This window comes from Chiloscyllium plagiosum, unplaced genomic scaffold (genome assembly GCF_037043375.1).
Source record: "Chiloscyllium plagiosum isolate Xiang-an unplaced genomic scaffold, Cpla_swu_hap1 HiC_scaffold_25, whole genome shotgun sequence".
Classification (NCBI taxonomy): Eukaryota; Metazoa; Chordata; class Chondrichthyes; order Orectolobiformes; family Hemiscylliidae; genus Chiloscyllium; species Chiloscyllium plagiosum.
In genome coordinates this window covers 37,405,490-37,429,442 of record NW_028270163.1, presented here as the reverse complement: position 1 = coordinate 37,429,442, position 23,953 = coordinate 37,405,490, and the positions used below count along the sequence as shown (strand labels likewise).

The window sequence follows — 23,953 nt, the reverse complement described above, 5'->3', positions numbered from 1 at the left end:
TGATTCCCCGAGACCATTTTCTAGTTATGAGAGGCTGCTGAGTTTGTAACACAGGGGATGACTGGAGAATCTGTTTTTGTGGCCCATACCAGCACACTTTCCAGCAAATGTCAATAAATACCAATCAGGTACCATAACATGGATTGGTGTTTCCCTCTTTGTCACAGAAGGCTGTAGAACCCCCACAATCGACATGGGTAATATCAGTCAACCTGGAACAGACTGAAATTACATCTAACACATTTTAGACTGTGTAGTTCAGTTATAGCCTTCCTTAATCAATTGAGTTAAAAATCAGACAACACCAGGTTATAGTTCAACAGGTTTATTTGGAAATTAAAGCTTTCAGAGCACTACTCCTGTGTCAGGTAGCTAGTGGGCAGGTTCATAGGACACAGAATTTAGAGTAAAAAATCAAAGTGTCATACAACAGATGCGATGTATTGAACAAATCCAACACCAGCTCCTTCACATCATGGCTTAATCAATTGAGCAATTGGGAGAGCTGCAACTCAGATTTGCTGCTTAAAAACAACACTGTACACTTTCCCACAGTACTGACAGTCAATAGCTAAAGCAGTCAGATCACAAAGGTCCCATATTTGTGCTGAGTCAGCTGATCACAGTTAAATCAGCAGTTCTTCTGCATGGGATCATGGATAACTTGCTCTGATTCTGACTAAAATGTTCTGAGATGGCTGATATGTCCAACATGCAATCACACGGAAGGCAGTTTGTGTCATTAGTGTGTTGTGTGGAGGTCTATGCAACCCCACCCCCCTCCATCCCCAACATACCTGAACACTACATCTGTGCACTCCCAATGTGTTCATTGACCCTGGCCATTTTGATTTGCCACAAACCAGGGAAATGAGTCATTACAAATGTAGGATGTCCCTACAGGTGTTCCGTCGTCCTCCTGAAAGACTCCTGCTGCAACAGAGTTCGATTAACAATTTGCATGATTTAACAGACTGTTGGTTCTCACTGTTAATGTTCATAGACAAATAATTACAATTTCAGAGAGGTATCAGTGGATGACTAGAGCCTATGGTATCAAGCTAACTCAAGAAGTTAATGACTTTGGCAGAATTAAGGAGAGGGTTGTTAAAAAAAAAATGTGAGAACAATTGTACCACAAAATATATAAACAAATGCATTAACACACACATCTGGTCTCCCATGATTTTCCTCAGGGGTACCCTGGACCCTGGAACATTTCTGTGATGTTTAACTGCTAACATTGACCCTGATTTTATGGCCAATGCTCTAACCTTACAAGTGGAAAGTGAAATCAGAGTATAATTGCAATGTGAAAACTAGCAAATGTTTGTAAAGCTGTTTCTAGGTCAGAACAAAAGACAGAAACTTTTCTTTCTAATACTGGTTAACACTTTCAATTCTATAAAGATGTCTGGAGAGTGACATATTACATTTTTTCTGATTTGGATAAACCAATCATGGAGGAGAAAGTGAGGACTGCAGATGCTGGAGATCAGAGCTGAAAATGTGTTGCTTTTCCAGCAACACATTTTCAGCATAAACCAATCATGGGCAATTATGAGTGATTCTATAAACACATCAAGAATGAAGGGAGAACCTCATTACAAAGACACACCAATAATGGACAGTGGGCGGAATTATAACTCAGACCTAACAAGGTTGACACTTTCTTCAGTTATCAGCCTGAAAGTGCCCCACAGCAACACCATCTCCACCATGAGTAAGGCAAGGAAGCAAGTTCCAGTCTGATCCCCTCCCAAGGAGTTCAAATTGCTGTGACAATATTACTTTTACATGCATGTCATGGTCCTGGAGCTACGAATGTGATAGTTGAGGCTTCACTTTCTTTCCATCAAATGGCTGACTAGAAACCTCTCCCGATCTTTTCATCTGCCATTGGCATGTGTCAGAAGGATTCACATGTTGAAACTCATTATGAATACACCTTCTCTGGTCATTCAGTCCTGAATAAGACTTGAGCCCAAAGCTTCTGACTCAGAGGCAGGAATGCTACCATTGCACAACAAATCCTCCCCCATGGTTGACACAAACCATAACTTCACCATTTAGTTAGTCCCATAAGAGATAATATACACTTAGTTTCTTGTAGGAGTGAAGGGAACAGGTACAGCAATGGCTATCACTTCATAATATGGCTTGATACCACAAATTGATGCTGGCTTTGACTTCCAAACCGTAAACATTTGTAGACATATAGATAAATTGTTGAATTCTTCCAAGTATTCACTTAATTCAATGGACCTTTTCATTAAACAAATCTGCAAAGCAGCAAGTTAGATCCATTACCTGATCAAAACGGAAACTTAGTGTGGAAAATACATAAGACAAAAGAATAGTTTTATTCGTATGACAATATAATGGTTAAGGACTTGACTTACTATGAGCCATGATCAGTAAACACATTATCATGTCATTTATATGCAATCAAAAACCACATTCAAGATCAATAAATCACATTGCTGCCAGGCCACCGATGCTATTATTTTTCAGTCTAACTCACAGCAGCGTGAAAACTGTCTGAAATGGCAGGAAAATTGCAATCGCTATTAACTTTAATGAAGGCGGAGCTATGATGATTACCTTCTAACTGGTTTCAGTGAAGGTAACGGCAGAATGATGTAAAAGAAGACAATATGGAGTTTCACAATTAATGACATGAATTATGTATTCCATAATTTCAAGAAACCTTACATCAAATGTTGCAAGTCTCAAGAAAATCTAGTCTATACCAATCTATGAATACTGGAGCTTGGGAGTGATTTCAACAGTAAAAAAATGAAATTGCTTCAGCTTTGCTCATAATTCTGCCTTCATAAAGACATTGGAATAAGGTTATTTTCTCTCCCAACTACCTAAGAATCCATGGTTATGTCTATCCATACATTAACCAAAAGCTATATTTGAGGAATAAATTGTGGTTCAGGAATTTATACTCATGTTTAATTATCCAGTAAAATTAAGGAAGATAAGCATTTCAATGCCAGCTGCATTTTTTCCACTATTGTACAAAGATTTTTTTGCGACAATTCACCGTCTTTCCTTTGTTTACAGTGCATTCCCTCAACTTCCTTTGCATGTATAGAATTGCTCAGCTGTGGGTGGTGCAACGCATTGTGGTTTCTGCCAGGGAGTGGGAGGGTGCAAATTAGCTCTGCATAGAATTCTCCACAAGAACCATTCCTGAACCCAGCCAAGCCTTCATGGAGAGGTGAAGGAATAGAGATCGGGAACTTATTCATAACAGGGAGCTAGATGCTATCATGTGCTTATAGGGAGTCAGGTACAGGGCAGCATGGCCAATACATACATGAGTCGAGATTGCCAACTTCTCAGCCACGATTCCGAGATATGGCATGATTTTGAACTCATCCTGTAACTAGAGGGCTCAGATTGTACTTTATTACAAAGATTATATCACAAAATATTATTTTGCTTTCTTTTGAAAATTCAATAGAAGCTCAAGAATGAAAGGAAGGACTTTTATTGTTCAAACTTTTCAGTGTAATCTTAGTGGCAATAATATTAAGTGCTGGTCTGAAATCCCTCTGCTAACTTAAAGAAGGCCTAAACTACTTAAATTAAAAGGTGTCATGCTTTTGTTTAATTTTATCAGTTGGTTTAATACATTAGTTACAAATATCACACAGCATGAATTCAATACAAAGAATCTGAGAAACCAAGTGGTCACAGGGTTACTGCAAAGGAGAGGCTCCTGATTTCTCTACTCTCTTACATAATACACATCCTCATTTCAAGAATGACCGGTTCATGAATAAAGGTACAACTTACTTTGGTGCAATCAAAAAACCTCCAATCTAGTATGCATTACATTGACATGTCCAGTTGGATTAGTTTAGCACAGACTTGTTAATAGAGTGCAGTTCATTTTAGGAATGAGTACAGCTTTATCATTGTGTCCCAAATGATTTTGACTCTGCTGAATTAATTCCGGGATCCTGGCTCTAGCCCTGAGACAAATTGCATCTGTAGTATCTCACACTCTCTCCTGCCTCGACTGAACATCTGACTCAAACTCCTGGCATGAATCTCATTCCCAACACTCACATAACTCCAGCAATCTAGACTTCAGTGCCAGTTTCCCATCCTCTGCAACTGATATCCTGTTTTTTTTCCAGCAGTCTTCCTAACTTCTTTTCAATGAGAACATAACTGTGTGTGCATCAGTCTCTCTCAAAGCCACAATCTTGAAACAAAAGGAAACAATGACTTCTGACAGGAAATCAACCTATCCTACTATCTCCTTTTTAAACCACCCGTGTAGTGATGGGGACTTACTTTGAGGTCTGAATTTTGATCTGGGTGTCCATCAGTAGTAACAGTTGGGTTCCCAAACAGACAGAAAACCTGCTACTTTGCAGTTCAAAATCAAAGCACCATCAAGGCCCACTAGCTACATTTTAACGTATGAATAATAAATCCACTCTTTTAACTTCCAACATATCAGAACCACAAGACAAACTTCAATTCTCTAAAAACATCACCAACAATCTTACAAATGAGACAGTACATGAAAAAAGTATATGAATTATTTGAATACAAGTTTTTTATTGAAATATACAATTGGCACATTTTACTGGGGGAACTAAATGAAAAACCATGCATCTTATACACTTGGGAGAAACAAAACACAAAATACTGCTCCAGGTAATGAGTTCCAGACAGGGATGAACCTTCTGTGTTATTTCCAGAATCTGATGTCCCATTTTATTTCTTTTAGTTTTAACAGGTTGAACTGAAAAATATTGTTAGGGATTTGAAACAAAAAAAACAAAAGATTCTTCAAATGCACAAGCAGAATCTGAAAAGAGTAGAGATCTGTGAATATTTCTGGTGTAAACCCTTCAACAGAATTGTAAGTTAGGTGAACATTCACAGCAAGTATGAATCTATCTTCCTAGTGTTCAGTGGCAGCAATTCTATATTTATACAAAGTTAGTATTACACATAAAGAAATGTATAAAAATGCAATAGATATCATTTTGAATGCCATCCATTTTGGATTTGTTTTCAATGCATGAAACATTCCTGATACACTAGGATAAAACCAAACAGAAAACAAATCAGTGAAACTTCATTTTCATAATTTAACTATTCCACTAAATATGGGATTAACCCTCTCCTCTATTCTCCTCCTCCTTACTCAGTGATTTTCCAGTTGCATCTTTTCACATTTGTGGAATATATACAAGGACTCCCAGAACCAAAAGCTAATAGTAAAATGCCCAGAATCTGTAATTAAGTAACTAAAGACTGCAAGATTCTGCTTTACAATGACACATGGTTCCAAATGATTGTACAAGAATATTTATATATATGAAAGAAGGCACAAATCTATGTGATGCTGGATTTATCCAAAAGTACTGTTCACTACTCCTTTCTATCTTCTCAGTGCCGAAAGGGTCAAATAAATTTAGTCAAATAAATAAAGCATCATCGCCAAGATATTTATTTTTTATTTCTTAAATCCTCACATATGTTATTATATTAAAAGATGCTGATACAGTGTTTGTACTGTAAAGAAATGTAATGATCCAATTAGTCAAGAGCATTTGGTTTCCATTCAGACCTTACACCAAAGCTATAAAGAAAAATATAATAAAATGACATTAAAACTGAATCAAATACTGTACATAAAACTAAATACATGTAATTTGTTTCTGAAGCAGTCAATTTACAATTGCATTTGTAAACTTCAGAGATGCATTTCAAAAAGATATATGCAACTAACTGATGATCCTACAATGGGTGTAATTCCACGCTGTGGGTCATGAACTGCAAAATACTAAATCATCATATTTTGTGTGCTTTTTCAAATAAACAAATTTAAAAGTTCTCGCTGTTTGGTTTGATATTGAGCACCAGCATTTCCCATTTAAATATGTTGTGGTAACACATAAATATGATTAGGAATTCAATGCAAGAATGAAAAACCAAGAAACTTTTTCCCAATATAATGTTTTAATCTATACGACTATTGATTACATTGACAGTTATCATGGCTAAGATCCCTTGAATGTTGAGTGACCCTCGTTCCATTCTGAGTACAATATTTACTGCATGTAAGATTTTTTAAAGAAACATTTGTCCATGTGGCTGTCAAACAAAAGAAAGAAGCACAATCAGGAGAGGGTCACAGAGACTTCTCAGTCTACAGTATTCCTTAAGCAAAAAAAAATCCATTCCATCATAAACTTCCTTGAGGTTTCTTCAATTTGTATTCAACACATAGCAGGGCAGAAGATTTGATGGACTAATGACAGGTGTTATCCCCACCTATCATATCAGAATTTGTATTTGTTTTATTGGACTATAATTCTGCCCTTCCTTGTTCAGTTTTGCAACTTTTGTAATTTTTAAAGATTATTTTTTATTCAAGAAAGTACATTAAATTAGCAAGAAAGAAAGAAAACAGGCTTGTGAGAACACTGGAATGCATATAATTCAAATTCTTGGAAGTGCTGCCTAAAATATTTTAAATTCATGATGATTGTGTTTTCCATATAGTATCACACACATAAATCTAAAGGCACAAATGAATAATCAGCCAGAAAGTAAACAGGCAGAGCAACTGAACTTGAGGTGACCACAAGAAACCTCAGAAAGGCTCAAGATATCATTTAAGATATTTTACAGTTTTAATACTAGTATTTTCTTTCAAAAAAGACTTAAAGCTCATAAATACAGTTATACGTATATATGTGTTTACTGAAACATAATGGTGATACACTAAAACACTTTGGACAATATTTTTCTTCACATAACCACTCTGTCCCTAACTTCCCAATCTGTATGTACAGTGGGTTGCGTATAAAAAAGAGCAAAGGTAGATGTTAGTGTACAAGACTCTGAAAGTTGGTAAGAAGATTCAACGATGAAATGAGAAATGATCCACAGACGGCAATTAGAGGGACTCATACAGAAGATAAAAGATGTCATTTTGTGATGTTATACTTTCAATAGAAAACCCAAGGGAAAGAGATCCATTCCTTTGAAAATAAAAGACCTGAGTTTATTTTTATTTTGCATCGTCATATTAACAAAAGTGGTCATTTGCAGTTTTGTTTTGATTAAAAACTAAAATTAGTTGCATTGTTGAAAGAAATAATGACTTGTTATAAATTTTAAAATGTTTGTATTTTCAGTTCTAATTATGTCATCTGTGAGACCTGTTCAAAGCCATAATTATCATTCGAAACGTGGACAAGTTTCACATCTGCAGTGGAATGGATCAAGCCCAAACCCGTCTTCCTTTAAGCACTTTACCTAATTGCAGAATTGAATCAGAGAGTGTCGAAAGGAACACAGAATTATTGGATTGCATTTTTATAAAAAGCAAGGAATGCTGTGATGATACAATTTATTTACATTGTCATGAGATCTAAAATCAGATAATATAGTCTATCTTAATATCATGGCACCGTGAACAACATATGACAGAGAAATCTAAAAATGTTTACAGGTTTTGTCCATTTAAAAATTTTAAACTTGACTCTTTCAAAACAAATTATGGAATAGATATTCCAAATACCCTGGATTCTGTGAACCAAAGCTAGAATACAGAACAGGTACACTTCAGGTCAGATCTGAGCTGACCTAGCTGTTCTCAACCAAGGAACAGGAAAAATGTCACAACTGTTCTCCATGCCCTGATCAGAGAATAGAATATCAGTGAAGTACCTATGCCCAGTGTCAGTCTAGTGTGCTTCAGTGCCAAATCTAGTCCCTATTATTATATCTTCACAGTTAAACAGTTGTACTGTCTGGACTAAGACAGAAATAAATTAGGTACTTGAGGTGACTGGTACTCATGAAGTCAAGCTGTAGCAAATAACCTATTCCTTCACGAGAGTGGAAATATTTTTTTAATTAAAAAAATGGATATACTGGGGGAAACAAAAAAGTTTGTTTTGCTAAAATTCAATAGTCGTTAATGAGCTTCAGCAGCAAGAATCTATTAGGAACCTTTTGGGTATTGTCAAAGTGTTTTAACGATTAAAATATCTGTAACTGATACCATACAGTAACCACTAAAAAAGGCAGCAATTGTGAGTATCATAAAGTAGTCTGGAAAATAATAGTGCAATGTTGTTTTAGTCATTTTTTGGAGGCAATTAAAATTTGGATTTCGTACTTAAGGGTACCCCAATAACACCCAAAGGGTTGATCGAAGAATACAGTATAGTATTCTTGAAAACCAAGAAACTAAATTAAGATGAAGAGATAGACATGTGGGCAAAACAGGAAATCTTCAGTAAAGGTCCACAAATCATTATACACAATTAGAATGGAAAAAAAAACAAATTTCTGGTATAAAATATTACCAGTTATAGAACTGAAACTTGTCGTGGTCAAATCATCAAATTTTTGACGGGTAATGCTATGCTCAACAGACGAGTTTGTCTCGTGCAACTTACGAACAGAAATGTGGTCATTCAACTTTGCACAAATTAATGTCTCTTCTTTCATTTGATATCTACAGCTGTTTGTAATTGCTGGAGGCAGAATTTCTATTTGCTAATGTGCAGTTTTACTTAAAAGACGGTATTTATAGTGAATAAGAGATTTTTAAATTGTATTCAGTTTTTTTAAGATTTTCTTCTTTCAAGAGATAAAGCTATACTGGAGGACACATTCTACTATTTGAGTCTAAGGAGCTTGACCTTTGGATCACGTGGTCAAGGAAAACTGGTCATTGCACAATGTGTTTGTAGTATTTCTGAAGAACAGAAAGGAATTATTCAAGATCATTTGTTTTATTACTAATATTTTTGTGGGGATACTTATTACAATTTTCCAAAAAGATTATTATAAATATTCCTTAAGTGTATGTCAAATGTCAAGGGTATACATGTAACAATTCCCTTAAATATTCAAACATATGTTCATTACATATTATTCAACAGGCAGATGTTGCATACTTACCACTACATAATGTCTGATTGGGAATTATTGGACAAAACTATTTGGCTGCATATGCTTTGTAGTTCCTTAAATTTCCTGGAATTTCACATTAATCTTCAGAATTAAGGTTGTGCTTTCATACTCTAACTGAATTCAGTTAAAAACAAGATTGGTTGTAATATCATTGCAAATTAGACAAGTATGTTACATTTATAACTAAACACACACTGCTCCAGAAACAGCATGTTCACAGAACTATACTGCTCGCTAGCAAGAAATTCCTGATGACATGAGGGCATTCATTAAAGGTCAGGTAATGACAAAAATCAGCACCACCCACTGGGATGTGCATTCATCCTATGCTCTTTTGTATAAGAAGTGACTCATGCATTTTCTGTAAGCTTCGTTCATGAATCTCTTTTTTAAAAAATCACAATGCGTAGCTTTACAAAGGATAATCCTACATTTAGTAGATTTTGAACCTAACCATTACTTGTTGCATACATCCAATATGTGTGCACTCTCGTCTAATTCAATGTATGGTTTGAAAAGTATGATAGTTTGAATTTTAAGTGTCAAACATTTCTCACTCAGTATATGGTATACCCTAACATAGATGAAAGAATAATTTATTTCCGTTATCATCTGGAATAATGTGAATTTACAATAATTTTCTTCTATCTTCACTGGTAGTGCATTTTATATTTTTGCAAATATATACTACAATCCATCAGCTTCACTCTCAGTAATTCACATTCTCTAATGTAACTAGAACCCCCAATTGTGTAAGTCACTTGTATCCATCTGTTACTGTACATTATTCAGACAACAACTATCTAACATCAGCACTGCTACTCTTTGGTTTTGCATGAGTGTCTAAATGTTGGATTACATTTATAGCAATTAAAGTAAACTTTTTTTTCTGGTTAAAAGACAGTGCAACATAACTGACTTTCCTCAGCACAATGCGGTGTTATATGATGAAAATAACAATGGTAATTGTTAATCCTACCTCCAATGCTTAAACAAATGAACAGACTTTAAAAGTAGTTGAAGAAGAAAAAGATGTGCAAGTGTCCCAAAATCACAGTAACCATCTTTATTGAAGGTTAACTTCAGCCGGATAACAATTGTTCAATCATTTGTATTAATAAATGTAACACAAAGAGAACATTCAGCCCATCATTACAAACAGGCTAAATGTTAGAACTATCCAAACGTATCATACTGCCTTCTTATGCCAGCCCCAGTATGCATTTATTCCCTTTTCTGTTTCACTACCATTCCAAACAAAAGGATAATGAAGTTCTACGACAGTTATTTGTATGAACCTATACTTCTATCACTCTTTATGTATCTATGAATATATTTTTATATATTCAAATATCACTGATAGTGTTAAACAGGAAGGTGGTATATAAACACCAGCATACACCAGTTGAGTTGAATGATCAATTTCTGTGTTGAAATTTCGGTGTAATTCGTAATAACATCTTTTGTGTCTGCTGTAACTGTCCAATTTTCAAACCTTCAATGGTTACATTTCTTTGCTGTTATTCTTTCAAATTGGCTTCTCCCATTATTTTTCTACTTTTATTATTCTCTAATCATATCAATCAAACCTTTTTATCTGTTCATTTAAAGAAAATTCTATCCAACCTCAAAGTAGAATTCAAAGCTTTTCTGGAGATCCAGTGATACAGTGGATTAGATACTGCACTTTCACCTTTCAAGAGTCAACTCAGAATGCCAATAAGATTTTCTGGCTGTAAAGGGAAATTATCTTGTGCAATCTCAATCCAGTGGGTGTAGGTATAAAACATAAAGTTGTTTCTAATACAGCACTAATCGGCACTCATTTAACAGGAACCACAGATGGGTGTTGTGGAGAATGCAAAAATTTCACACTGGTACAGAAGAGAATGTTCTTCTGTGCATGGAGTTGGAACACGCTGTTGGGGAAGAGTAGTGGGAACTGTTCTCAGCATTTGCTTATACTATATTTTACCTTGAAAGCCTTCGCACAGCACTGGGAATAAAGAAATGGCAAACTTAGTATTCCACAGCATTAGTAGGATGATTAAAAGTGTTTTTTTTTTAAATGATACATAATTCCATAACATCTCAGTATATACCAACAAGTATAAAATGTGACCATCCCAAAGAATTCAACAACTCAAAACAAATTCATAAACGTATCTATGCCATCTTCTAATTGCTTCTATTTTTCCCACATAAGCCATCATCCCTTGCCAGGCCTCATCAAGAACCCTGAACTGACATTTGTCCTTTCCCAAATATTTCATGGCACAAGCCTGGTTTCCTCAGCATTGGCCCAGTGCATGTGATGCATAAAATAAAGCACATTTACACAAAGACCTCATTATTCCCACTCTTGGCTGGCTGCCTTTTGTGCCTGCACAAGGAAAATAATCTGGAAATTGAGCACTCCCAGACTGCACACCAGCCTTGAGCACTCTCAAGCCCAGTTCCCAATTCCTGCCATCACCTCACTGATGCGGATCATCGGTTTATACCATGAGTACCTTGGTCCACTGACCTCACTCTTCTTACCCTCTTACCTTGTATGCATTCATGTCTCCAGGCTTCATATTATCATCTACCCATTTTCACAAATTCATCACTTCTCCCTAGTAGTCTTGGTCAAATTATACTCCTCTGCTTGGATCTAGCCTCTGGTCAGCTTCTTGGGAACTTTACTAGACAACCATACCTTGATCTGTATTTTACTTCGTAATCCTTGGTATGCATCTGCTATCTCTGTTCCTCTCCACACTCCTTTTGAGACAAAGCCCACTTCTTCATCCCAGCCATTATTTTGCCCTGTATTCTGTCAAATGAAAGCAGCAAGATGGCAAATGGTAATTCCTCATTTACACAGTGAGAAGAAATTGTTCTTGTGGTTATCAAGAAGCATATCACCACATGTTCTCAAGTAGATCACCATGACATGTGACAGGAGAAAGAGAACGTATGTTACATGAAAAAACACAATATTAGAAAGAAATATTTAAAAGTGAGATGCATCTGAAACCTGACAAACATAAAGAAAAAGTGAAAGACCTGCAGAGAATGTCAGGTGGAGAGAAAGACAGAAACTGTATGAGAGGGTTAAAGTCATGGAGAGAAGCAGGGATAAGAATGATTTGTACAAAGTGAGAGCTTAAAATGATTCTGGAACAAAAAAAAATCAATGAGGCTTAAAAGGGAAAAAGAACAACAGAAAAAATGTAAACAGTCCAAGATACAGAATAAGGAAACAAAAAAAAAGAACTAAAATGTTGAACACAAGAGGAAGGGGAGGCGTTTTCCTGGAAACTGAGATACTAGGCTTTTAAAATGTTTTGTGTATAAGCAATGACACTATGTCTGTCCCCGTAATTTTTGACAAAATCATGCTACTCTTCTTCTGCCAATTAAGCATTCCATTATTAAATAAAACTGATATACTGCTGCTGCAGCAATCTTACCAACTTCTTCCAAGCCTTTCAACTTCCCCTTCACTCATGTCATTGTCAGGTACAATACAGATGCAAACTTTGGAGATCAAAATATTTCAAAAGGTGTAATAGGTATCTGCAAAATGAGTCACTGAAAAATATGCCACATACAGCAATAAAGGGTACTTACAGGTAAATTAGTTCACAGGCTATTAATTTACAACAAACTTCAGATTTCAGATTAGTAAGGGATCTCTATGAACTTTTCAGTAATCAAAGTCTTTCCAGACACATTATTAATCAATTACTTGACTTTTTTTTAACTACACTTCTGAAGTTAGCACCTTTGCTGCTAACACCAAAAATCAATTTAATTAAGATTACTGCTTAAAAATTATGTTTTGCTGCATGGACATGCATTTGGAAAAAAGATAATTCATGGCAGCAAAATGAGGGTCTATCAATGGTTTGAAGCAAAATCTTAGGTCTTCTGTGTAAACAGTAAGGTTTAGAATCTGAGTGGTACATTCTGGATGTGGTGTACATGAAGCAATTATTACTCTGTGCAAAATTTAACAAGTTTATTTTCATGAATTAGTCAAAAAGAAACCTTCAGGCATCAATTCACAGTAAACATAAATAAATGCTGCAGTGTGAAACCCCATTTGTTTTCTCATTTTCTCCCCCTCATCAAATAACAGTGGCCATTCATGCTGGGGTTTGGTTCCAGACATGGCAACCATCCAGCATCTCACCAAAGAGGTCATCCTATACAATGAGTATCAACATTCACCAATACAAAGTACTCACAGCCCATTTGACCCTAAGAGGCAACCAACTGAGCTCTATTCTTAATTCACCAAAATCCATGAACAAGCACTTTCGAAGAAGGGTCACTTGGCAGTAATCATGAATGGAAGCACTGGCAGATTTCCCCTCTTCTAGTCTAGGAATAGTGGGGCTTACTGTATCTCCCACACGGCCAACACCTGCTGAGAACAACGAATCCAATATAGACAAAAGATCAAACTTGCCTTCCCTAATCTCTATAGGTTCGTACCACTAATTCAAATGTAATCAGAAAAGCATTAAACAACACTTAGGCCACAACTATCAATATATTGTGATTTTCTGACTAAGTCCGAGTTAAACTCTAAGCACAAACAGTGCGGAGATATTTACTCCGACCTTAGTTTGGAATAAAAATGTTCATTTCCTGATATGAGCTTAAAACCAGCTGCAAATCAAAGTAATTCAAATCACCCTCGTGTAAACACTCTAAATCAAATAGTCGGTCACTCTGGCCCCCAAGGAAAACCACAGCATAATAGGTCTAACAGTATTAGGTGTTTTATGTCAATGAATACTTTATGTGCTATACATGTCGTGTGATATGTGGGGATGTTTATGCAGTCAGTTGCCAGAGTTCCAAAAAGGCTATAGAACAGCTATTGACACAGATCTCAACTCAGTCTTCAACACAGCTCCCAAACCAGGCTCCAAATGCAGCCTCAGTGCAATATGCTTATGGTAAAACAGCCGATACAATTCCAACACATTTCCCAAAATAATCCAAACACAGCTCTAAACATGTATTCCCAAATCCCAACATAACATTCTCAAAAAAATAGTTCCCAAGATCCATCTTAATTCAATTCCAAGCACACCCTACTTACAATTCAAATGTGCTCATGAGAACTGAAACACTCTTCAGATCATTATAAAAAGTGTCATTTGTGAAAACTAAGTCAATTTTATTTTCTAAAAGAATTAATGTAACACAGTTACAAATGTTTGTTTTAGCAACATCTCAGACAGAATAGTTTGGTTGTGGAGCAATGTTTTGCATCCATGATATGCAGCATCCAAAAACTATTGTGAATGTATTAAATCCAGAAATGGGATGTAATCTGAATGCTATGAGAGGGAGATTAATTTGGAAAAAATACATAAACTAAATTATTTTGTAAATTATAGCACAGATTTGAAGAGATTTTGCAAATCAAATCATTAAATCTTATCATGATGCTACTTTTGAAAATGCTCTTAAAAAGCAGTATAATAAAAGAATCGGCACTTTAAATGGTATCCTCGGGACATCATAAGTGTTTCACAGTCAATTAATTACTTTTAAGCTGTAGTCACAGGTGATTTGTTGGCAAATAATGAAAATAGCAAGCAAAAATGTCACTCCAAATAGCAATATATAGCAAGCAGCATATTGAAACATTATTTACTCCTTAAATAATGATTATTTCTCCATAAAATGTCCTTTTCCAATCTGCAGACCTCTTCGTAACCTGGTATCATATACTAAAGCACACCCTTTTCCTGTCATTAGCATAAAAAAAATTAAGTAATATAATAGCAATAGTTAACCATAGTACAGCTTCGTAGTGGTTATGTTGCTGGACCAGTAATCCAGAGGGCTGGACTAATGATTATAAAAACACAAATTCAAAGCCCACCACAGCAGCCTGGGAATTTAGATTAAATTAATAAATTAAATCTGGAATTAAAAGGCTAATCTCAGCAATGATGACCATGAAACTATTGGATTGTCACAAAAATCTATTTGGTTCATTTTTGTGGAAGGAAATCTGCTATCCTTATCTGAGTCTGACCTATATGTGACTCCAGCCTCATGGCATTGTGGTTGATACTTTTTTTCATGAAATGGGCCATCAAACCATTCAGATACATTCAAGAAGAGAGTTCATCACTTGCCTTTTCAATGATATTTTGAGATAGGCAATAAATGTTGATCATGTCAACCCGCCCCTGCCCCCCATCACCCCCCCCCCCCCCCCCCATGAATGAAAATACAATAATACCAAATGAAATGATGAATGCCCAATAAATAAAAGCTAGGAAAACTATTTAAAAATGAGAAGCAATTTCACAAAATCATATTTGAAAATAACTGAAAACTACACAAGATTCTGAGGTCTTAAATTAAGACCACCACTCCAGCAGCTCACTTCAGTTCAGCAGGCATTAAATGCATCAAAAACTTTGAAGAAATACCAAGCCATAGTTTATATAAAAGAGAGAGATTCAAACAGAATCATTCATTATTCTGGCAAAACCGATGTGAACTTTAGAATGTATAAATTATGTCATTCAGAGATTTCAAAGCCAGGTAAATCCATTTTGTTTTTGTTTACAAACTTCAACCAAGAATCTGGAATTCAGGGTACAGTTTAGAATAGGCCATTGTTTGAAAAAAATATTTGTGGTCTTTTTTTTCCCAATCCGTTCCCCACTACGATCAGTATTGACCCTTCACCAAAAAAAAGTGCCTGAAGCAGTTGCCCTCAACTGCTGCTATCAGCTTAGAGGACTGTGAACTAAACTACACACTGACTTTAAAGACTGCAAAATTTCAAGGACCACGAAAAATCTCTGAATGATAATCTCATATGTTAAAAAATCTCTTCTCCCCCTCCAAGCATACGCGTGCTTATGTTATAAAACAATTTACAATTAATTTACTAATACGGATAAGTGGATAGATTGGATTACTATGATTGAAGCGTACAGCCCATTGTCGAGCCCACGACTGAACGTTTTAAACAGCTAAATCTGCAATCCATTATACGGTTTCTTTTTTCCTCCTTATATATGTAACTTGTTACAAGGAAAGTTTTGACGTTTGTGACTTTTTTTAAGTTGGAAAATAGTTTTAAATGTGGTGTTTCAAAATGTGGCGCGCCCTGACGTGTGGATACGATGGAGACTGGAATGAGGGCGATTTGGAATGACTAATGAAATTCACTCGGGTATTTTCACTCCGTCCTGTACAATTTGCAGTTACGAAGAGAAAGTGCACTTTAAAAAAATAAAATAGTGCCCATTAAATTTCGTCAGAAGAAACCAGTTTAAGAATGTTCTCATTAAAGCTCATTTAAATGAAATATGTGGAGGGGGGGAGGCTATTGTAAATGAGGGGGAAAATAAAACAGCCGATGCTTTTCTAAACAGACTGAGTGAATAAGATCAGCGGGAGCTAGAGAGTAAATAAATAGTAAGATTAGAGAGGGCGGGGAATTCGATTCAAACTCTGCACAATACAGCAGCTCGGGAGCTTGAGCTGCCGCCGTGTTCTCTCTGTTTTTTGCGGGGGAAAAAAAGGAATATTGCAAAGAAAATTCAAATAAGCTGTTCTGTCTCTGGGATGGAGTAAAGAAAAAGGCGTGCAACAGCGTTAGCACGCTCGGCTCTGAGCTAAAAACAGCAACTGAGACGAGAACCACTTTAAGGATGGTTTTATTTCAGGGTTACTTCTTGAGAGAGGGGTTGACTGGCGAAATTTGAATGGGGGGGGGGGGAGGTGGGATTCAACTTGGTTGACGCAATGCTCGATTATTTAACACTTCGAACTTAACAGCGCTGCTGTTTGACTTGATAATCCATGCGAGCAAGAGAGCATCATCTGGCCACAATCTTGTGGACGCGACTGCTCGAGAACTGAACGGAGAGCAGTGACTCCAGATCCCGGCGCGGTTTCTGCTCTTTGTCAGTGGCGTGCTTTTCATTTAGAACTGATTTCTGCTTTATGCCACACTTCATCATACACTTCAGTTCCCTGAGCTCAGGGGACGTTGCAAATGTGTAAAAACGTATCGATAACTCGAGGAATTTGCAAGCGTTTTTTTTAAAAAAGCAACTGCAATAATTGCGAATGTGGGAGGGTGGGGAGTGAGCTGAGTTGGAATACTGCTCGGGGAATCACTCATCCAGAACACAGGAGAATGCAGAATCCTGTATCATTTCCGACCTTATTTTCTAAAATGAAAGTTGCTTTGTTTGCACAAACACGGTGAAGTATCGTCACTGAAGGGGATTTTTTTTTTTAAAAAAACTTTACCTGGGTGTTTCCAGCGGTGTGCGGTGTAATGAGGCCGCAGTCCGGCCTTTCGGCTGAGTGTCCTGTGAAGGGCGAGGCGCTTTCAGATGGGCTTTGCAAATGAGGCCGAGAGGGTCACTTTCAGGAAGGCATTGCCCGCTCTTGGTGCTTTCAAATGCAGAGCAGCGGGTTACACAGATATATAATAATTAAGCTACTTCATTTCGTGGTGCTTTCATTGGAATTTGCACGTCCTGTTGCATCAATGGGTCTGAGCACATTTTTTTAGGGCAAAATGAAAACCTCTTGAGGGAATGCCGGACTCTCCATTACAGCAACCAGCACAAAACAGCGATGGAGCGAGCATTTGAATTCCTATTCCACTGGCGTGATCGTATTCATTCTCATTTAACATTTCAAAGAAGTGACTTCATCATTTAATGCTTCCTTTGCTTTCGACTTCTCCCAGTACTAGAAGTTTACTAGCGCCTGAGCTCATTTCGTTTTGCACAAGAAGCATTAACTTTTTATTGCGTCCTGTTAATGTCCCCCGACCAAACAGTGCGATTTCACGCTCGCGCCGATCGTCGCCCCCCCCCCCCCCCCCCCCCGGGGTAGACTTGTCCAGAATTGGATCCCTCAGCTGAATTTGCTCCGCTCTTATCTTATAGTTTCTTCTTTCCTGGGGAGTCCAAAATCGCTCTCCGGGAGGGAAGGGGATTGGGGGGGGGGGGGTGGGGAGTGGAAATAGGTAAAATATATCCTCAATGAATCGCTAACAACGCCAAAGGAAGACAGAGAGCGACGGGACATTTCCCAACTCGTGATAGAAGAGTTTGTGTCCAATCGTCCGGACTGAGAGAGAGAAAAAACTGCGGTGTGAGGGAAAACAGAGTCTGTGCTTCCTGAACAGTCCGAGTTCCTTGTGCTTTTTTAAAAATTCAGTCGATTGCAGTTACACGCAGTATACAGTTCTCCCAAATAGATAATATCATGACTTGCTTCATATCATGTATAAACTAGGCTTATCTAATGAATGACCAGTTCGGTATTATTTTTATTAAACACCCTGTATTATTTCTAAGCAAATATCTTGCACAGGCACGACTTCTCCTTGTGGGATATTAAATAGAGATTGTGTACTCATTATTGTTTCTGCTGGATCTAAAAAAATGAATCGTTAGTGTTGTGTACATATCTCTCTGCTAAGTGCAACACACAGATCTAGCTGCATCTCGCCATTATCTGTTTCATCTGATAAACGTAATAAATCAACTCGTCTATCGACTTGTCTGTCCAATAAATCTATTTGACTAATAAAACTATCTAAATATTGATCTACTTTTCTATTGACAGGCAATTTCACAAATAAAGTAAGAAACCGGTGCAAGTGGGCAATGTGTTGTGGACCATTGAGAAACAGAAAGAGAATTCGACAACAGAGGTTAAAAAAAACCCCAGCAGGGTAACTGACTGAAGCAGACTGGAAATGCAAAACGCAGGAGAGAGGTGAAAAATGAGATTCTTTGTATCGACTGGCGGGGACATTAACAAAATAAAAGCACCGAAATCGTCAAAGACAGAAAGAGTGAAATTGTACTCGGATGAAGCAGACACGATCCAAGTTCTTTCTGTGATCTGTTTATCAAGGAAACGGGGGCTTGCCTGTTTTAACCGCCAGTCCCTTTGACACGGAATTCAAAAATGGGGCATTTGAACGTTTAGTTTAATTCTCGAAAAACTTCACTTGTGATCTTTAAATTGAACCAGTGATAGGAAAAATATACATTTCCAGCTTCAACCGGTGGTCCTTGTCTAACAGAAAGAAAGAAATTAAAGAAAGTGCCGTGAACGTCGGCCCGCCATCTAACCAGCGGACCGTCCCACTGTTTCCATTTTGGAAAGAGCTCCATGTGAAACTGTATCAGTATATTCACACAAAGCAAGTCTCTGAACTCAGCCATTACTACCATTGTACCAAATGTACACAAATGGCAAAATTTCTAGACCCTGGAAATCAGTCAGATACTCAGATCTGGGTTTCTGGGTGAATGCGGACACAGAACTGACCCCTTGAGCAGGTAGCTAGCTGCAAACAATTTCGACTAAGATAATCCAGTCATGGCATAACTTTTTTCTGCTGTTTCGCCCATTTATATTTTATTGGCTACATGATCCCGTAGGCTGCAGGCCAGGATCAAATTCTAGGACATTCTGGGCCCATGGTACTGTACTTAATAGCCTTTAGTAAAGTATTTAAATAGGAAAACTACCATCGACATTAGTTGAGCTAAGCTCCCTGAGCAATTGGACAATAGGAATATCGCTTTCTAAGACAGTGTTCACTGTTATATTTTAACTGCCTTAAGTTTTAAAGCTGTGAAGACAGTACACCCATTCACATTAAGTCACTTTTGGATATATACATGACAACCTATTATGAGGCAATATGACACGAAAGATTTGTACATATAATTCAAATAAATTTGGTTAATTTTTATACAATAGCAGTTTGTTAAAATGGAAGAATGTGTTTACTCTAAGCGCTTTATTTGCTTTAATGTGATTATTGTTTATCAATACAAGGGTCAATTACTAGTTGAAAACCTGAACAAAGGGATATCTACAAATTCATAACTCTTTAACATTTTTGGTATACCTCGCGTATACAGAGCATACATTGGCCAAAAAGGACAAAGCTGTTTGACTTTAATCAATGGCGAGCGCTGGGTCACTTCAGCAAAAATGTAGAGGCTGCCTGCTTCGATTGGTTTATATTGTAGTCAGATTAATAAAACGTCTTGACTCAGTGCCAAGTGCATCAAGCGAAACGTTAAAAAAAACACACACACATTACAGTACTCGGTCTATTCAGAATGCGTGTCAGCGTTCTCAAACATGGTCGTGGTTTCAATCTTCTTCACAAACTTGTCATCTTGCTGGTCAAATCCCCTGATGAAAGTTGTTTTATTCGCAATTGGGATTTTAATCCACAAATTTGGCCATTTCCGAAGACAAATTTGCCGCCGCATTAGGTATAACTTGCATCCATCCATACGCTATTAAATATTGTTTAACACTGATATATCAATCCAAACATTACTAAGTAATAACCTTCCTTTCATTTGACTAATGCAATACCTGCTCACCATTTGCCTCCAAGCAAAACTAGCATGGGATCCAGAATGATTTGTTTTAATATATATCGTGTGGAAATGTATTTCTTGAAACCCATGTGGTTTACAGTAAGTCTGCAATTTACTGAGAGAGCCTCAGCGCAGTCGGTGACCGGGCTTTTAAGGCAGTATCTCAAAAATGGCAATTTAAGCGTTTTCCGGGTGTAACACGTGAAGAATCGCGCCCTCGTATTTTGCGCTTCGAAAACCCACCAAACGTGTTATTTATCTGCCCAACTTGTCAATGCACGCAGAGGTGTGCAGTTCTGAGGATTGGGGGGTGGGAGGGGAGAGAGAGAAGGGGGTGAGCGTCTGCTTGTTGAGGCGGGAGCTCACTGACTATTCTCGATGGTGACACTGAAGTGATATTGGATTTTTAAAACACCCCCTCCCGACCGAAATATCGCCCGGATCCGCCGATGCACTACGAGAAACGCGGCTGTGTGTGTGTGTGTGTGTGTGTGTGCGCGCTCCTCTTGTTTTAAGATGAAATTTGATCCAAACTATAGACTTAGAAACCATCGCTGAAAAAAAATCAGAAACACCGGCATTCACAACATCTGCTCTGACAAAAAAAAAAGCCCATGAACTGACAAGCTCGATAATGTTGTTATTGCTGTGACTATAGGGGACTGCAGAGAATCCACTTTTGTGAAGGACCGTCAGGTTTGAATCTGAATGTACAGTTTAGATAAAGGAGTTTGGAAACTGCAATGGGAGCCTGTGCCTGGATAAGGCTGTGCCTTCCACAGTAATGTGGCAAATCTATGACGAAGTGTATTAAACCATATCTTCAGAGTGCGGTCAATTTCAGGGAAATTGCGTGCGTTTGTACACCAAACTCAAGTGAACATTGGGCTCCTCTCTAAACCAGGCGGCAGAATAGTTTCTTTTCGCTCTAACGCCTGCGCTGTATTTGTTTAACAGAATACCAGAAACACTTGACCAAGGCTCTGAATGTCGAGTGAACCCATTTTCGCCCTCACACTTCGCAAACCATTTGAGAAGGCGGAATTTCGACCATTACACAGCCCGGAGACAGACACACTGCCACTCGGCCTCACACTAAACGTGATGGGTGAACTCTCCCGTCTTTCATTTTGAATGGTTCCATTCAGTATCGCTTTGCACGATTACATTTCTGCAGAATGTGCAGAAACGTAACGGTCAGAATTTTCCTATTGCCATACACTGTATCAAAATACACATCTCGTGTGAACAGCCCCAGTATTCAACGTGTCTCTCTATATTGTAGAACAGCATTGGAGTCTGAGATGTGCTCTCTACTCCTAGACAGCATGTAAGGTGCTTATCAGCATGTTTAGCGATATAAAGCAATGTTATTCAAACTAAGCATTATCCCGGGTCCATTTTAGATATTTTATGTTGAAAAAGCCTCGATTCCCTTTTTGTTAGTGCTACTTCCTGCGACATTAATGCATATTAACAAAAGACTATACGAGACCATCTTTTGCGTATATTTCCAAAGCGATTTGCAAAATTATTTATTGCGATTAAGCAGCTTGCATTTCCACCCACACACGCAGCTTGTGTAGGGAGACACTGACCTGAATGTGTAGCCATGGGGAGCGGAGATGGGAAGTATTTTGCAGGTTGAAAGTGAGCCGGGTGCGGTGCGGTGCTGTGGCCGGTCGAGGCGATCCGTCCGACGGCTCGGTGCGCCAAGGCGCCGCGCTCCCTAGCTGCCTCCACGCCGAGCGCATGAGACAGGAGGTGGGGAGGAGGAGCGAATTCCCTGCCGTCCATAACGGAGCCGAGATCACCCCCAGTGTAAAGATCCACAAAGCCGGGCGGGTCTCCGGGAGGGATTCAGGCTGATCTGAGCTCATCTGAGTGTCCGCTTGCACAGCCAGCCGAGCCTGCCATCCTCTAGAAAGAATGGGAGAAACATTGATCAGTCAAACGTCTTATTTCAGACCTGGGGCAGAGAAACTTTGCCGTGCTCGCTGAGCCGCCATACTGCAGTCACCAGTACAATAACAGCAGCGGAATAGTCCGAACAGCCTTGTTCATTCAAACCCCCTCCATTTCCAACTAATGACAGGGAACAGTGGATCCAAGATAAACTCAAAGTCACGGACCAGAAGAACCAACGCCCGAGACCATTTTAATAATACATATACCTGGGAAAAAAAAACACTCTTATAAATCACACCAATTTACCTTAACACTTCGTAGCTTCAACAATGAGAGAAAAATTAAAGCAAATATCTACACTTACAGAGGCTGCATTTAGCACACGGCACCCGGGGACATAAATTACTCATGACATTCAGAGGATTAAACAATGAAATGTTTATTAAAGACGGCCCCGTTTCTAAGACGAATTGGTTTGTGCAACAGAACTTGTGCGGCATTTTTTTCCCCCTTTCTTTACCATTCTGTCCCCTTCGATGTCCGAGATGTATTGACACCCCCCGCTTTGGGGCGAGCGCGCACCCGGTCTGCACGAACAATTTAATGCAGGAGGCTATCGTTCATTCACTCGCCCGTCTTTGGTCTTTCATCCCTCTCCCCTATTTCTCAGCATTCCTCCCTCCCTTCCCTCCTCTCTTCCTCTACTTCCATCTGACATTAATTTTTGCCACAACACAGTCGTATTTACAGAGAGTTATGAGGAATAGTTTAAAATACTAAACAGAGACGTTCATATGAAGGAAATCTACGGTAACAGCACCACCCCACCCTGCAATACCCCATTTCTCAATCAATTTCCTAATCTCAAAAGTCAGTTTTATTTATAAAACCACCGAATATATAGAAACCCACACAAAGTAGACTACAATGCGTCCTACAGTTGAAGCTATCGCATACTCTCACGCAGATCGCGATTAAAGTATTCTGCACGAAGATGGAGCAATTAATCGAGAGGCTACCATTAACATTTTGAAAATAGTTGGAATCCGATGAAGTAAAATGCCCGTTTTTTCCCCTAATGTGCGGAGTCCGGTTATCAATTCACAGCACAATATGACTACCGTTTCCTTCTGTGCTCCGTCTCATTATCTAACACTGCTGTGCTTTCAAATTGAAATCCAGGCGTTTATTTTCTCGCCGACAACACACCGGTGGAATTATTACTCATCCTTATGGCTTTTAGGGTTTTCTGAGATGATACCCTCTTTCCAAATTCTGAACAGGAACGGGACATTTCGCCTCATTGCAGTGCAATAAGAGCTAAGACCGCTCCCTCTCAATGACGACTTGATAAAAGCAAACGGCATAGCGGCCGTTATAAATACTTCGCATTGTTATATAAATATATATATATAAATTTATATTGCAAATTAGGACGACATTTCAGAAGGTGTATTGAGTGGAAGTACATGAATGAGCGCACTGTCTTCAAGAAACCAACCGGGCGAGACAGCATAGAGAGCGGGCACATAAGCTCAGCCGTCCCGCTTGGGAGCTGGAGCTGCGGGTTTTTTGCACAGACGGAATTGGTATTTTACAGCAAAAAGAAGGAAGGGGGATAAAACGGTTTTTTGATTACATTT

General features: G+C 38.1%; 1 protein-coding gene across 6 annotated transcripts in view; it reads right to left on the bottom strand.

The window, feature by feature from the left end:
• The window catches only part of bahcc1b (BAH domain and coiled-coil containing 1b), a 248,990-nt gene that overhangs the window by 216,565 nt on the left and 8,472 nt on the right, over positions 1-23,953 (bottom strand). For all 6 annotated transcript variants that reach the window (XM_043714770.2, XM_043714769.2, XM_043714772.2 and 3 more), the window contains exon 2: positions 22,001-22,322. In XM_043714770.2, coding sequence (XP_043570705.2) covers positions 22,001-22,199 — 199 coding nt within the window. In that variant the 5' untranslated portion in view covers positions 22,200-22,322. The remainder of the gene's footprint in view (positions 1-22,000; positions 22,323-23,953) is intronic.